This window comes from Cyprinus carpio, chromosome A5 (assembly GCF_018340385.1).
Source record: "Cyprinus carpio isolate SPL01 chromosome A5, ASM1834038v1, whole genome shotgun sequence".
In the NCBI taxonomy this organism is placed as follows: domain Eukaryota; kingdom Metazoa; phylum Chordata; class Actinopteri; order Cypriniformes; family Cyprinidae; genus Cyprinus; species Cyprinus carpio.
Window position 1 is genome coordinate 13,733,912 of NC_056576.1, and position 17,754 is coordinate 13,751,665.

At 35.6% G+C, this 17,754-nt stretch overlaps 1 protein-coding gene across 2 annotated transcripts in view; it reads left to right on the forward strand.

Moving 5' to 3' along the window:
* LOC109061899 (neuronal PAS domain-containing protein 2-like) overlaps window positions 1-17,754 on the forward strand; it is a 54,706-nt gene that overhangs the window by 24,748 nt on the left and 12,204 nt on the right. Inside the window, exons 1-7 of one of the 2 annotated variants that reach the window (XM_042754023.1) lie at window positions 368-827; window positions 11,054-11,370; window positions 11,504-11,560; window positions 13,066-13,220; window positions 14,569-14,660; window positions 15,534-15,623; window positions 17,284-17,407. In XM_042754023.1, coding sequence (XP_042609957.1) covers window positions 11,297-11,370; window positions 11,504-11,560; window positions 13,066-13,220; window positions 14,569-14,660; window positions 15,534-15,623; window positions 17,284-17,407 — 592 coding nt within the window. In that variant the 5' untranslated portion in view covers window positions 368-827; window positions 11,054-11,296. Of the gene's footprint in view, window positions 1-367; window positions 828-11,053; window positions 11,371-11,503; window positions 11,561-13,065; window positions 13,221-14,568; window positions 14,661-15,533; window positions 15,624-17,283; window positions 17,408-17,754 lie in introns of those variants that run through there. The other variant, XM_042754025.1, reaches the window with a different exon arrangement.

The following is a 17,754-nucleotide window of genomic DNA, read 5'->3' on the forward strand; positions in this document are numbered from 1 at the left end:
TAAGCTACTACTAAATATTGTAGAAACGTAATTTTCTGTAAAGTTGCTTTGCAATGATTTGTATCGTAAAAAGCGCTATACAAATAAACTTGAATTGAATTGAATTGAATAAACTTGAATGTTTCATCCCAAAATACTCTTAACTTTCAACACTCAACATTTATTTAATAATAATAATTCTTATTGGTAATGTTTTTATTTATTAATTAGTTAAATTCTTAATTTATTTGATTAACTCGGGGCACCACAAAGAGTTGTATCGTCTTGCAGAAAACTGTATAATTTAAAGCATAGCGAGGCGAGGCAAATGTGCATATGCGAAAGGCGACCGTGAGCTCCACACGGGCTGACAGCGGCATGACGTTCACCAAAACAAAAGCCAAAATAGCGCATCGTCTATAAAAATGGTTTTTAAATGATTGTTGTCGACTGTTTATGTTCGAGTGCATTCCTGACATTTGTCATTGTCTTTTCTCTGGCTTGTGTGTGAGGCTGCGGGCGGTTACTGATGTCGTTGGTTGAGTATTGAGCTCCCATCTGACCTACTTTCGTACTTCGCATCAGCTCAGCGCTGTTTACAGGCGCTCGTGAGCGGAGGATGTGGACCCGGTAGCGAGAAAACATAGCCGAAACGCCGAGTAGCGTGCCCCCCTCTGCCGCTTTACCATGGGATCCTTCAGTTAGTGTGTTTTGTGCATATTTTGTCCCGTTTCCGACTTCAGAGTGGCTCGTGGGTTGTTTGTGGCGAAGTCGAGCTCACTCGTGGCTTCAGTATGAGAGGCGCGGACGAGGGCAAAAGTGAAGTGTGGACCTGTCCTTAACGCTCGGTAAGATATCCCGTATTGTAATGCAAATGAGAAAGTACTACAATTAAAATTTGCGGAGCTGTTCATTTACTGTTCAGCCGCTCATTTGGTTCTTCTTCGCTTTATCTTGGTATGGGGGGAAACTAAGTGGAAATCGTAAGTCATAGAGTTGCGAATATTAAGATTGACGCGTGAGGGTCGCGTGGAGTCGCCGGGTTCTCTGATGTTACCGCGCGCTTTTCCTAACCCCAGGCGCGGTGGAGTGTGTGAGATCACAACCAAACACATTCAGTCCAGTTTTGGACAATGGAACTATGGTAATTAAAGCTTATTAATATCTTGTACGCGGCTTTTGCTGGTTTGACTGTCTTGATCTGAAATCTTGGAATGCATTCGAAATGGGTCACTGTACGTACATACAATGCGCTGAAACCAGTATCTCCAGCAGCATAAAACCTGCCTGCATGGACGACATGTCACTTAATGTTGGGCTATTGAGACTTGAAAAATGTCTTGAATCCGTTTGCACTTGTGAGCAATTCTTAAGAGCTCCTGTCTGACTTAATTACACGGTACACATTTTTTTTCGTCATTATGTTGTGACAGCGTAGTGTCCATCCACTTGTCACTTTAATTTCTATCCTAACAGTTTCTTTATTCAAAGTGGTTGAGAAGGTGCATAAACGTACCTCAGGTAATTCGGGTTTAAACATGTAAGAAAATAACTTTCTTTTTTTCTTTTGAGCTGCTAGTTTGGTGGCCTTGGACTCCTCATGCTGTTTGGGCTGGAATTGCGTGTTTGGGTTCTATTTGTTGTGGTTCAGGAAATGATTTGGACTGCAAGTAACAGTTTAAGAGTGGCTGCCGCTTACGTGCTCATTGACCTTTGTTTTAAATCGAGATTTTAAGTTAAATCTACATGAACGTATAAAGCAGTTAGGCAGAATTAATTGGATTAGTCAGAACGTCTTCAAATAGACAAGTCGCGTTTTGTCTGAGGAAGTAACCAAGGCAACAGTACGCTGCTTTCCATTACTAACTTTAATGAAGTTATGACAGAAAGCTACTGTTATTATTTAGCACTTCATTAGAATGCTGCTTGAATCGTTAAATGTATATAAATGTGGAATATTGCAAGTGAATCGTTAAATGTATATAAATGTGGAATATTGCAAGCTCTTTTTTTTAAGAACCAACATTATCTGGACTACACAATATGTCCATTGTGATGCATGAGAGCAGAAGTGAAATAAAAGAACAGAAAGAGAGAATGCAATTTTTTAGGATGTTGTGTCTTTGTTTTTGGTTGTGTTTTAGTTAAAGGGATAGTTCACCCAAAAATGAAAATACTTCAATAATTTAATCACCCTCATTTTGTTCCAAACCTGTTTGGAAGTAAATGTTCACCACTGTTCACCAAATTATGACAGAATTTTCATATTGGGTGAGCTATCCCTTTAAGTGATGGTTGTGGGTTAAGTAGGTTTAGCCCTAACCCTAACCCTGCCCAAAAGTATTCCATGTCATTTGGCAAATGCAAGCATTCGCAAATCTGTGAGTTCTTGTAATATCATGTATGAAGTTTGTTGGACATTCATGTGATGGTGGAGACATGTGTGAATGGTTTTAAACTTGTGCAGTGTTTAGATTTGTATTGGAGCCTGTACCTAGGCCCCTCGGTTAATTGTGTTTGTGTGTGCTGCTGTATAGTGGGCCCCTGGTTAAAGGTGGGATATTGGCTTCATGGTAATACTGTAAACAGTAAGTGATGCAATAATTCCCTCACCTCTCACACGGGAGTCAGGCTGTTCGACTCCTGGAAATCACTCTTTGTTGTTCTCTCACTGTACTTGTCTGTTTTCCTCTCTCTTGCCCTGGTCAGTAGCGTATTGTTACTAATTACAGATATTAGATATTTCTGTCATTTCTGTGTGTACTGCACATATTGCACTGAGAGACAAATTAAACTGTTTAGAAAAAGCACAGAAGGATACCTAATCCTCATTGCTTTTCCTGAACTTTCCTCTCTATGTTGGTGTGTTTTTGTTTGTGAGTGAGTGTGTGTGATTATGGAAGAATGAGGTGCACTTGAAATATTCACCTGGCTGATGAAGGCAGCATCTACAGTAAATGCAGGGACAACACAGCTGCATGAATCATCCCAACAGTGAATCAGCAGATCCACAGTGCTGTTGTCTGTCAGTCTTTACATGGAAAATATGTATGCATTTTTCTATGCATTCTGAATAATGAATAATTACAAATAATTAATTAATTAGTTATTTAGTTACTAACCCACCATTTATTTATTTATTTATTTTTCAATATATTTTCTTTATTATTATTATTTTTTTTTTTTTAATCGTCATCCCAAATATATAGGTGCACATAGCTGATCACGCACTGTCTTTCATATTGTCAGTGAGAGAAAAGTAAATAAAGTAAACAAAGTTATTTTTTTTTTAAATAGTAAAAATGCAGAAAGCTTTCTGTGCAGGGTAGGGTAACTATCTGTATACAAAAACAATAGAAGTCTATAATGTCCCCATTTAAATAGCTAAGTAAATTTGTGTGTGTGTGTGTGTGAGTGTGTGTGGATCATAGAGAAGATTCTTATTAGTGAGATGTTAGACAGAGAGTGGGGAAGGAGTTAACTCTTATGACACTGATAAAATAATATTCCTCTTTCTTACAGTGACCTCTGTTCTCCTAGCTCAATTTATTATTTTGTGTTGTGGTTGCTTGTAGCAGACAATGGATGTTATATCTATATTTACCCCTTTAAAAATCTGACATCTAAATTTATAGCCAGAAAAATAATAATTGTTTTTTTAAATGCAACAGTTTATTGAACCTTTAGACAAAATGTTTAAAAAACAAAAAGGTTGCATATGTAATTTTGTTGTATATTGTAGTTGATAAAGCAGGCTTTTATGCTTGTATAGTATATAGGAGAAGATTAAGCTCATACTTGAGGAGACAAAAAAAAGTGAGTTTTTGGAATGTTTTTGAAAGAAGTCTCCTATGCTCACCAAGGCTGCCTTATTTATTTATTTATTTATTTATTGGTCAGAAATAAGTAAATAAATAAGTAAAACAGTAATATTGTGAAATATTATGACAATTTAAAACAGTTTTCTATTTTAAATATACAGTAGTCAACATTTGAAGTGGATCAAAATCTTTCATCAAAGTTGTCCTAAAACCAAAACAACACCCGTTCTTGTCTTAGGACAACTTTGATGAACTTTTTGGATCTTCTTATGTTGTTTACTGCTTTTTTTTGTTTTTATCTTATTTAGTGTTTAGTGTCACATGATCCATCAGAAATCATTCTAATTTGCTGATTTGGTGCTCAGGTGAAATTTCTTATTATTATCAATATTGAAAACAGTTGTGTTGCTTAATTTAATGAGGCCAGCACATGCATCTCTGGGCTAACACTCCTGTGACACTCCTGTAACACTGCATCAACATTGTGCTGAAACTGTGTGTGTGTGTGTTCCTGTTGCTTCTGTAACATTCATGGGTTATTCCACCCCTTCCGGAATACTGCAGGGGCCCCTATCAGCTTCCACCAGTGAGTGTGACCCTTGACCTCTTTCTGAACCCAACAGCTACTTTTACACACTCCCATGTCTGATGTGTGTGTCTATATAGGCATGCTCAGGTGTAATCTTGTGTGTATTTATGTGTTCATTGTGTGTGTGTGTGTGTACGTACTTAACCACATTTTGGGGACAAATTTGTATAAAGTAAAAAAAGTTTTTTTTGAAATTGTAAAAATGCAGGACATTTTCTGTGAGGGGTAGGGGTGGGTTGGGTTTGGTTTAGGTTGTGTATTGTTATCTGTATATAAAAACAATAGAAGTCTATGTAATATAAACATTGTGTGTGTGTGTGGGTGGATCACAGAGAAGATTCTTATTAGTGATATGTCAGACAGTGAATGGGAAAGGAGTTAACTCTTATGACATTTCAATGGGTCTATTTATACTTGGCCACTTCAAACTATTTCTTTGAACGGATAGATATCTGATCATGAAAAGAACGGGTGTAAATGCCCTCCAAAATGTATTTGAGATGGATTGCAATCCGATTACACAAACTACTTCAGCAGGTTTGAGACTCATTCCAGATGCAACTGGACATATGTAAATGCATCTAGTTGTTGATGTCACATATATAACTTTTACTCCTCCCAAAGTGTGCTGCTTCGGGTAGCCAAATACCACAGAGCTACTGCAACACACATCTCCACAGATATGTGCAAACGGATGCAAATAAAACACAATGTTTGGCATCGCAATTTGCATCTTTGCATGTTCATCACACAGTCATATTCATTAAAAATGGAGAACACTACATTCTGTCATCGGTGCAGATGGCGCTCTCTCAACTGTTGCAGACTTTGATCTTGAAATCAGCTGATGACAAATAAAATGCAGTGCATATCTGTTGCTTTCAATGATGTGAACTGCTGAATTTGCATATAGTGCGGGAACCAAAGATCAGATTTATATTTGTTTTGCGGAGACACATTTATGTGTAAATGGGACAGTTTTAACAAATCAAATAGCTATCTGATCTGAGTGTAAATAGGGACAATATGTATGGTGTGGAAATTAAATATATGTACATTTTTCACACTATAAATGTGAAAAATGTGTTAGACATTTAGTTGTTATCTATTAGGAGTGTTTGAAAGTTGCTCATCTTGTCAATGCTCTGTATTTTCCAGGAGGTATGTGTGTCTCAAGAACTGATTATGAATTTGAACTTTGATTTGAACTCATTGCTCTTTGTGTGTGTGTAATTTGAGGCCATGCTGAAGGTTGTAAACATGTTTCTGTGTGAGTTACACATCACTGGGTGTGGCCAAAGGCAGATTCTGCGTGGCCAGTCAGGTAGAAAGAATGCACGCGCGCACACACATTTTTCTGAAAACACATTTTTCTAGATCAGATGTCCAGTATTTGTTCAGGTCCTGTTTAAGGGGATAAACTCACTAAGAATGTGTGTGTGTGTATGTGTCAGTGTACATGTGTTTAGGTTAAAATATGTGGGTAAGGAGGAGTGGCTGGTTTACAATGTTTTTTTTGTATTTTTTTAGTGTCTTTTTTGTGTGTTTCTGACAGAGACAAAGAGATATGCAGGTCTTTCTTCATGGGAGAAAAACATTCTCTTCTTTTCTCTGTGGCTTCCTTCATGTGGTTGAGTTTTTCTCTTCTTTCCTCTTGTGTGTCTATAAACATTTCATAAACATTTTTTTTCCATGTTTTACAGAGCTGTTTTCTGTGTGAATAAGAAAGTAGTGCATATTCACATTGAGAAGAGCCATGTGTTAGAGAGCAAGATGCAGCAACTCGAACTCAGGAACTTTATAAGTTGATGCAATTTTTTTTATATCCCTTAGTGGTAAAAGTTTTAATTATTAGCAGAATTTTTGCTATGTTAATTTTTTTGTTTTGTTTATTATTTTCAAACTGTTTGCTGTTAGCAGAGGATTTTCTGTCTGGGGTTTGATGTATTTACTATTAGAACAGAATTTGTTATTAGCAGAGTTTGCTTTGTTTATTATTAGCAAAGGTTCTATGTTTTACACCGCTGTTTGGTAGACTTGATTCTGATTGGGAAATCATAGTTTGCAGATATTTGAATATGATTAAATATTATTAGCAGAGTTTGCTGTATGTGCCATTATCAGCGTTTGTTCTGTTTATTGTAACCGAGAGTTTAATGTTTTAATAGGCTTTTAGCAAATAGATAGTTGTGTTCATTACTAGCACAGAGTTTGCTATGTTTGTTATCATGAGAGTTTATGTCTATTACTCCTGGAGAGTTTGCTATATTCATTATCGACAGACATTTTATATTTGTCAGAATGATTGCTGTGTTTATTATAAGCAGACAGTTTGCTGTATATATTATTGCCAGAGAATTTTCTTTGTTATTGTCAGAGTTTGCTGCTCATTATCAGCATAGAATTTATGTTCAACAGAATGTGATTATTATGAAGAAAGTGTTTACTATTTTAGGAATAATCATCATTATAATAATCATCATCAACTGGCTGAGTAATCACCTAAAAAACTGACTAGTCAAGTATTGAGGATGACCATAATTTTTTATTTAAGATGGTTACTTGGCGTGCTGTTTTAGCATTAAGCCATTAAAGCTTTAGGTAAAACTGTACACCCTCTCTGAAAAAGTGTCTTTAAACTCATTCTCTTTAAAGCACAGGTAGCAGATAGACATCCTTGGCCACTGGCTCGCAACTCAACATGTTTCTAGGCCCATGAGCATTGCTTTTTCATTGAGTTAAAAACAGTTTAATTTTACAAAATGTATCTTGAGACCTTTGCATGCTGTTCTTTTCTGTTGTGCTCTGCCCAGCTGCTCTTGAACACAAGAGTGAATCCTATGTGCTCATCATACAATAGGCAGAATTTGTTGTTTATTTTTAGCAGAAAGTCTCCTGCATTAATCATTATCTGAGAGTTTACTGCGTCTCGCTCTGTCTTTGTGTCCCTTCTCTTTCATCATCTTTTTCAATTTCTTTTTAAATGTGAATTCAATCTGAAACTGTAGTTCAAAGGCTTGAACTCTTTGTCAGATACCCTTACTGTGGATTGGTCTGAAGAAACTTGGACAAAATACCCTTACTGTGGATTGGTCTGAAGAAACTTGGACAAAACACATGTGTGCATGAGTGTGTGAGAATGTGCTGTACTTATAAGTTTGTGGAGGTGCTGTATTCTAATTCTCTCCAGCTGTACTAAATCTTATTGCTTCTCATTTGTGCTTGCCTGGTCATCACAGTTTTGCCGAACCTATGCTTAACTAAGTCATGGTAAACATCATAAAGAATCAAACACACACATTCGTTGAGGCTCTGAGGCAGCCTGATGGTATGAAATATTTGTGGTAAAACAAGTAATTTGCACTTACATTTGTATAAATGTTGACTGATATATACAGTATGGCATGTTCTGGATGAAGCACTTTTATCTTAATTATAAGCTTCTTTTTTTTTAATTATAAGTTGTTGTTTTTTTTTTGATACTTTTCATTACAATTTCAAAAGATATTTGTTCACCTTGTTTGCATTGCTGTTTTCTGATTTCTGTCAGTGTGGTGTTTTGCAGAGCAAACCATGTTTTAAAAAGCTGTGTGTGTGGGTGTGAATATAGGTCAGTCATTATCTCACAGACACAATCCTCTTCTCAGCTGAGCTGATAAGTAAAAACTGTCAGATTTCTGGAATTCACAAACCACAGTTGATGTGTGTATATGTGCTGGTAGTTAAAGCAGGGTGACAGCACACTATAAATATTTCCTAGTCATTATTATTTATTAAATTATTATTATTATTTTTTTTAAATAAACAACTTTTTTTTTTAAATGTGCCACTGTTGTTTATTCCCTAGTTGTTTTTTTTTTTTTTATTTTTTTTTAAGTTGCAAGGAGAGTTTTTTTTTTTTATGAAGCTGTTTTCAGATCCATTGTTTCTGAAGGAATGTCTTAGATCAGGGTGACGTGACCTTAAACCATGTTTATTACAACTACAACTACCTGTTTATTACAACAGGCATCCCACTGATTAGTGGATTTTAAAAACAGTTTTGTATTATGTTTCTGCTTGTATTATATTTCTTCATTTATATTCTTTGTGTAGGTCGGTGCTTCTTACCAAATTGACTTGCGTTGCTGGCAAGTGTCCAAACAAGAAGCCAAAAATACACAGAGCTTGCTAAGATAGGCCTTTAATTGCAGAGAGCCTCCTAACAAGACAAATTCATATGATAAAAACTAACTTAAATGTATGACCAGCTTATGTTGTAATCCTTCTAGTGACTGATGAAATTCTGTCAGGGATCATTTGTGTTTTGTTTTGTTTTTCTCAATCAGCAAAATGTCTTGTCTTGCTGTTCTAAATCTAAATATCATTAAAACAAGAAATATTTGAGAAGCAAATGAATTGAAGTTTTTTTTTTTTCCTCATTGACAAGTAGTTTTTTTTATTTATTTTCTGATCTAAGCATAGTTTTTTTTTTATGACAACCCCTTTATTTATATTTTTTCTCATCTCAGCATGGTATTTTTTTGTGGTGCAGTTTAAAAAGGTTTACAGTATCCCATCTTGTTCGATAATTTGTGCACACACACAATTCACAAACTCTCCTTTCACTCTCTCATACACCGTTTAACTACTCATCTCTCACCCACTTTTTCCTCTTTATTATTGTCTGTTGTGTTGTATTATGAAAAGAGCTCGGCGTAAAAGATGTTTCTAGGTCATGGCACTCCTTGCCAAAGCAGCATTTCCTGAGGGTTGTGCCAGTCTTGCATTAACGCTTAAGCATAGGTGTCAACACAATACTTCTTGTGCACAGTAAATTTTTTTGTCATTGGGTATTGCATTAAACATATTTAATGCAGAACCTGATAAAGTGAGTAAGCAGCACCTCCATTCAAACTGTTTACGTCATATTCTGGGATTCATATTAACTGGACTAAGGTGGAGATCTACAGCTGATTTGTATATAATTATAGTCTTGAGCTAAAACAGCTCTGATACACCCAAAATCTTCATCATTGTAAAGGTTGGCGTGAGAAACATTTGTAGGCAGTTATTGAATGAGTGTGTAGCTCTAGATAATGAACAGGTTCTGGTATACAATAACAGATTCCTGTGACTGTGTTCATTAAGCAAGCAAGAGGCAAGCTGGGTAAAAGAATGATGAAAATATATCAGTTTTATCAAACATATCCCATATTCACAATATTACATAGCTTGCTGATTCTACACTTTTTCACTGTGAAAGTAAAGGAGATCGGATCAGGGAAGGTTGTAACCTTTTACTTTTTAAATACAAATCTACCTGCAGTCTTTTGGTTTAAGAAACATCTGTATGGTTTAAGTAACTATACCATTAATACACCTACAGATTACATCATGATATTAAATTTAATACAAGACAGAGTGTTACAATCAGGGTAACAGTGGTTGGGGTCAAATTGTAACCCTTGAAAAATACATTTACCCAAGTAAGATCACATTCCACAGTAATACTTTGCTTTAATATTTATTAATATCACTGAATAGTCTGAACTTTTAAATGAATCATTTTAGCTGTCAGGAATAATATGTTTGGGATGGGACTTTTCAGTTGTAATTATCTAAAATATCTTTTTTAAACTAATATAATATAATACATTTTTAACATGAATCACAGAGTTTTCAAATATATTTTTGGCTGATTTTTGATCACGAAGCACACAGCATGTGGTATCTCTGCTGGCTTTGGTGAACTGTAATATATATCTGGAGAGGTGCCAATGTTTTATTCATGTGACAGAGAGGGAGAGAGAAAAGTGAGAGAATATTTAATTAATGTTGGTGGTCTTTTTCCATTTTTCCAGGCTTGTGAGCAACTGAATATATAAAAATACAGTAAAAAAAAAAAAAATCACTGATTTGAAACTTTTTGTTGATTATGTAAATTAAAAAAAATTAAATTAAATTTATGCATTTAGCAGACGCTTTTATCCAAAGCGACTTACAGTGCATTCAGGCTATCAATTTTTACCTATCATGTGTTCCCAGGGAATCGAACCCTCAACCTTGCGCTTGGCAACGCAATGCTCTACCACTTGAGCTACAGGAGCACATGTACAAAACAGTTTACCGCTTCACGAAAAGGCAATTAACAAATGCTTTGCTTGTATGATGCTTTCATTGTTAAATAAAACTTTGTGATTTGTGAGGCATTAAGAAACATTAAAAGTTTTTAACCAGCTTTATTTTGTTTCAGTGTCAGTAGTATACTGTATGTAAATGAACAATGTGTATTCTTTATCCATGTAACCTGCACACAGGTCTCTAAAATCCATGTGAAGTGTATATATATATATATATATATATATATAGAGAGAGAGAGAGAGAGAGAGAGAGAGAGAGAGAGAGAGAGAGAGAGCTGAAGAGAGAGAGAGAGAGAGAGAGAGAGAGAGAGAGAGAAGCTCTAGTCTCTATAGAAATGCGAGAGGAGAGAGAGAGAGCGATGGAGAGTAGAGAGAGAGAGGCTCTAGTCTATAGAAATCTTTTTAAGTAGAGATCACATGACCAGTCCAGTACTACTTAACATTGTCAGACACTTTCAGTTACAGAATAAATTAATCATGGCTAAAAACAATCATAAATACAGCAAAAAACTGGCAACTAAAACACCCTTTTTGTTTTCCAGGTTCTGCTGTTTCCATCATTACCTAAAGTATTTAAGGACTGACTACTCATAAGAACATAACTGCAGCATCTCTTGGCTGCCAATCATCAGTGGGGTAACACCAGTGGCTGGCTATCAGAGATTTGTGAGTAGTGGCTAACCACTAGCATTGGGTGGTTAGCATGTGGTGTCTATTTGAATTCTGAGGGTGTTTCAAGTGTAGAAGACACGAATGGGACACGCCAGCCTTTCTAGACGGCCTGAATGGGAGAAGGAGTGAGCATGGACAACCTTTCGGAGTTTGGAGGCCTTTGTCCGTCCACCCGGAGGGAATGGGAGTGAGTCTACATCACAATATGTTTGTTGTTGTCCGTTTATAATTCGTTTGCTTTTTTATATATTTTGTGAGATTTGAATAATGTCAAAAATTTATTTTAAATAGAAAAACAATTTTCTGTGATTTCCTCTCAGCACAGGCAGCTGTGTGGATGATTTAATGGATGAAGATGAGAAGGACAGAGCAAAAAGGTCTGTGTGTTTAGCTTTTTATAGTTGTAGTACACATTATTGTCCAATATGTTGAATAATAAAATCCCACATTAGACTGTAAACCTGTGAACTGTAATTGTGTCCACAGATGATTAAGCAATCACACCTCTAAAAGCTTTTCACACTTTCACTCAATACAATAGATTTTCCTTGAGAAAAAGTGTCTAGGGCTGAGAGAGAGAAAGAAGGAGAGTAATGAACATTGAAGATAATGGAAAGGGTTGAAAGGAATTTTTGGGAGGAATATATAAAAAATGTATTCATTTTGGTACTTCTTGCTATAACTGCCAATACAACTACAAAACTAAAAAAATTATTTTTATTATTATTATTATTATTATTATTAAAAAAGGGAAAAATTGTTTTCTGTAACATGAGTTCCAACCCCCCAAAAAAACGGTTTTGTCAGTTTGCATGACATTGTGCGCCACAGAATGACTATTACCAGCACAGGTGTTTGCAATTTTAGTCATTAAGTAATGTTTCCCAAGTGTCAGGAATGTTTGAAATAAGAGAGCATTTATACCTGAGAGTAATCTTTCATTTGGAGACTTTGGGTGCATCTCAATCAGCTCCCTAGTTCAGTAGTCAGGGCACTGATCAGGGAGTCGTCTCAATCGCAAAATACTTCCAGTTCACTGGAACGTTCGCTCCCTGAAAAATCCCATAATGCACCACAAAAACTAGGGAGCGTCGGTGCTCACAGTGCATCCTTACCGGAAATTCACATTTCTGAAGTACGAAAAATAAACCACACGAGCCAACTCGATAAATATAATGATATGCGATAGAAGATTTGAAAAGACAAACCGTTTTTTAGTATATTTCAGCATAAACACACATCGCTAACAGGTAATGGTCACATATAGTTAACATTTATAATTAATATTCAGCTGAAATGTAGTAAGAACATGTAAAAGATGAGAATGTGTTTGAAGAAAATAAAAAATAATATCAAAAAGAGATTGGTCCTGCCTGTTGTTGATTAATTACAGCGGTGACGTTCAACAATGTTTTCCGTTGACATTGTACGTAGTCATGTCACCGGAATTTGAGTAATCACTGTCCCAATGTGCAGTGAGCCAGGGAACTTACCAGTGACTGAATTCGTGTACACGATATACTGGTTCACGAGCTCAGGAGCTGATTGAGACAGACACTTTATAAACCATTAGCTGTAATCATTATCCTCAATTGTAATTGAACTAAAATTAGTAAAATTGTTGAAGATAAGGCTGTGTGTAATTGACGTGTTTGTAATTCATTACAGTTATCTGGGATTCTCATTAAAAAATTATACACAAACACTATCATTACATTCAAACGTTTCTTTTTGAAGATGTCATTTCAAGGCAAAATTATCAGTAAAACTATGTAATTAAAAGCTGTTTTAATCCATTTTATATGTTCGTGTGTAGTCAACATACTGTATGTACTTTTTTATTTTAAATGCATGATTTTTGTCCATCTCTCTTTCTCTGCAGGGCGTCCCGTAATAAATCAGAGAAGAAGAGAAGAGACCAGTTCAATGTTCTCATTAAAGAGCTGTGTACAATGCTGCAGGGTCAAGGTCACCCCCGCAAGATGGACAAATCCACCATCCTGCAGAGGACCATTGACTTCCTGCAGAAACAGAAAGGTAAGGAGAAACATCACCTGGGAAGAACCAGATGGAAGAAAATTTTTTAGTTTTGATGGACATTTATGTTGGCGTCTAACACCTGTCCAATTTCTTCTCCCAACCTAAAGTTTCACTCTCATTTTTTTTGTGCTAATATATTATTTATTATGGATATTTAAAAAAAAAATTTTTTTTTTTCAAAAAACAGAATGATACCAAGCTTTGTGCTTAAACCAGGGTTCAAATGTTTTTGTTTTTTTACGTTATCTGCCATTTAATATTTTTAATAAAATCAAATATTACATTATATTGTAAATGTATGATAAATATTATCATCCAGGACTTCTATTTGCATTATGTTTATGAAAATCAAAATTAAATTATTTGGCTGTTTTTTGCATATTTCTCATCAAAACCACAGGTTTTCATGTCACTTGCTACATCATACATGACATAAGCAAAACATCATCTCTCAGTGAAACTGCACCTGGTACAAAGTCATGAATCATGATTTTGTTCCTCATATTTGCTTATGCAAGGAATATTCTGCACACTTTCAGAAAAAAAGATACAAAAGTTGTCACTGAGGTGGTACCTTTTCAAAAGGCACATCTTCGTACCTAAAGAGTCCATATTGGTACTGTACCTTAAAGGTACATATAAGTACCTAAAGTGTACAAAAGTGTACCTTTTGAAAAGGTACCGCCCCAGTGACAGCTTTTGTAGCTTTTTTTCTGAGAGTGCATATGTGTGGTCGCATGCAGTTCTAGAGAGGGAAAAAACCTTTAAGTATTCAGATAAACGTAATTCTCCAGAGAGGTAAACCTAATTAGAAGAAAAGCGAGTTGCAAATGTTTTGTTTGGTAGACGATTTGATTTGATTTGAATCAGCCACCTCACATCAGCAAGGTTTGTATTATCACTGCCACAATTGACTTAAACCTTGACTCAGTTTTATTTACTCGCTAATGCCAGGGTTTACACATATTTTGGACCCTGCTTAGAACAGAATCATTTTTTATTTATTTTTGCATTTGCAAACTTCTGCAAGATCCTGGGAATATCACTACTAACACCTTTGTGTGCCAGGAGCTGCTCTGTGATGGGCCCTGTTCCATTTCCTGTCTGAATCCAGGGCACAGCTGTCAGCCCATCAGCAGAACATTTACTGGCAGCAGATTTCACTGCTCTTATAAACAATCCCAGTGCTGTTTCCAACTTCCAATCTCAGACTTCCTTACTGTCTGATTAAAATTTCTTTCCATTTTTACCCATTGCATCTAAACCTATTAGTCCACGCAGTTCCTTTCTCAGAATTCCACAATCAAGTTCTCACAACATTTTCCTGCTGTTTGATGTTTTCCAGAGATCACTGCGCAAACAGAATCTTGTGAGGTCCGACAGGACTGGAAGCCTTCTTTCCTCAGCAACGAAGAATTCACCCAGTTAATGCTGGAGGTAAAGGAATCTTGTAACCGTCATATCTGCTTCATCAACCTTCAGTTTTTCTATTGGCCTGTGGGAATACTCCACACTTCAGCTGTATTTCTTAAGTACCGTGTTGTCAACACATCCTGTATTTTGCGAGGCTATGAAATGCCTTATAACACTGCTTCAGGCATAAAGGTGGAGCCTACTTAAAAAGAAACACACATTACAAAGAAAGGAAACTCATATAAGTTTAACTTTAATCATGTAGCAGAAATACAGGATGTTAATATAGAAAGTCAGCCTGACCTGCACACCGCATTCCTATAGCCTTAAAAACAGAATTTAAGCTTTTTATGGGGCATTTTTGAATTATCCCCAGAATTTCCAGCATTAAGGAAACGTTCACACATGAACACTTCCTTTCAAAAACAACCTCTGGCTCTTCTCAGTTCCCAGGCTTATATTTTCCAAGGTACAGATTCAATAAGAGGCATGTAAAAGCAGCAACGTGGGAAGATGTTGTGGGATGGGGAATCCTTCATTTATTTCTCGTTACATAAAGAAAACAATGACAAAATTGTGCAACCTCAAGAGCCTAATAGACAACACTCTGCAGCTACCAAGGTTTTAATAACCAGCTTTCCAGCTTTGATGAAAGAAATTGTAAATGAATACATTTTCTCACGCATGAAATTAAATCAAATTGAATAACCAGTTATTACATTGTGTGAGGACAAGACCAAATATTCAAAGTTCAGTTCAGTCATTCACTGATGATTCAATTCTGACAGGATTTTTATTGTTAGATGAACTTTTTCTTAAATAACAAAAGTAACATTGTCATCAGTATATTATGAGAATTTCTGCTGATTCAAAACAACATTCTTTGTGTTTTGACAGGCATTGGATGGTTTCCTAATAGCTCTTACTACAGATGGGAATATCATATATGTATCTGACAGTGTCTCGTCTCTCATTGGTCATCTGCCGGTAAGTAAAGCATGCAATTCCAATACAAAAAACTCCAGTTCAATGCATCCAAGAGAACTTGATTTGGTGCTTTACTTTTCATCAAATGAGCTCATTACCTCTGAGAATGCTGTGTTTTATTATGACTAGTCTGACAAACTGTTATTAGTAATATAATTGTCATGTTTTTCTAAACCTAGACAAGGCAGCCCCCACACAGCAGGTTTTCTGTAGGCTGTTGACAACAGTCCTTAGTAAATGCTTCAAATTTTTTAGGCCTTCATTTGTATTTGTACAGTATCTGAAAATCATGAAATGTCAAGTGCTGTGCCTCATGGAAAATTTTTCTGAAATTGTAAGAAAAATATACCCCCAACTGAAGTGGAATGTTATTGGCAGTTAAGTGGTTTCACTTACTACAGAAAAAAACTATTTCATAAATCTGAATCAACGTACCTCTCTTCTTAATGCTGCAAATGCGTCAAAATCATTCACATGCTGTCATCAAACTATCAAACTCTGGCCTTATTAAGCAGAGAGGAGGGCTTAGCAGACCCTTGTTATTGAGGAACAGAGCAAGCTGAACTCAGGTGGCTCTGAAGGTCATGTGTAGCTATTATGGAAATACTCAGATTTTGCTTATACTTATGATTTTCTTGAGATGGTGCTTGGATTGGTACTCAGTCCCTATAACAGCAGAAAGCTAGTTCTGTCCACAAGTCAGTTTTAGTATTGTTTATGTGCTATTATAGTATTTATTAATATTTTGAATTAGCTTTTATTTTTATATTTTCAATTTTCATTTTAGTTTCAGATGTAGTAATTGTTATTAGTTTTAAATATTATTTGATGTGTGATATATGTGTGTGTGTGTGTGTGTGTATATGTATATATATATATATATATATATATATATATATATATATATATATATATATAATATATATATATAATATATATATTTTATTTTACCTCAGTTTTAGTTTTAACAATTTCAGCACTTTAACTTATTTATTTTAGTCATTCAATTTGCCCCTTAACATTTTCAATTTTTATTAAAAACTTCAAAACATTGGACCCCCTTAACATTTTCACATTTCTTAATAAAATAAAAAAATATATAACTTATGTTCATTTATAATGCAGCATCTGTGGGGGTGACTGTAAATTTGACATTGTTCACTCTTCTGATTGCCGTTATCAGTCTCTCTCTGTTTTTTCCTCTTTTTGAAAGTGCTATTTGTACAAATGGAAACACAAAAAATATATAATTGATGTAGTCTCCGGTTCACCTCTATAGAAGTTACCCAACTATGACTACTTCCACTTCTGAGAAACTCGGAAATGTGAAAAGGGTCCAGTACAGAAAAAATATTTTTAATATATATAGTTTTAGGAAACAGTAACAACACTGCCACAAGGTGGTTTATTTTGATGGTGTAAATTTTAACGAACCATAAATACTGCTAATTCTGCTGCTACTACTGCTATTAATAATAATAATGTTTCTATTTAAAATGATTTTTTAAAATGTTTTGTGAAAATATATTGTTCAAAATTAGGTTTCTTGTGAAATTATGTAGAACATAAGTGCTTAGTATTATGGGAAATGTTGTGCATTGTGTAGCACTAATGGAAGTGAGTAAGGAGTGACGTTGTCATGGATACTGCTGTGTCTCAGTCAGATATGGTGGACCAGAACATTTTGAACTTCCTGCCAGAACGAGAGCACGGAGAGGTGTATAAACTTCTGTCATCACACATGCTCTTGACGGAGCCTTCTGCTTTGGACCTACTCAACAGCAGTAAGTATAAATATAGTATACATGAATGCACAGATCAGCACACAGTTTAGCACATACACATGCACACACACACACAGCTGTATGCAATGTGCTGTGAGTGTGTGCTGTCTGTAGTGGCTGTAGGGTGCTCTATGATTACACTCAAGGCTAATTATAGAGGCTCCTGTGTGTGCAGTGTAACACAGATTATCTGTTACAACACTCCCACATACATGATAATCCCACATACATCTCCTACCCTGACCCCAATCCCTAAAACACACATAAACACTCACCAGTACTAAGAGATGCGGTTACTGTTGACTTATTCATCTTATTAATCACCAGAACCACCTCTGTTTCACTGG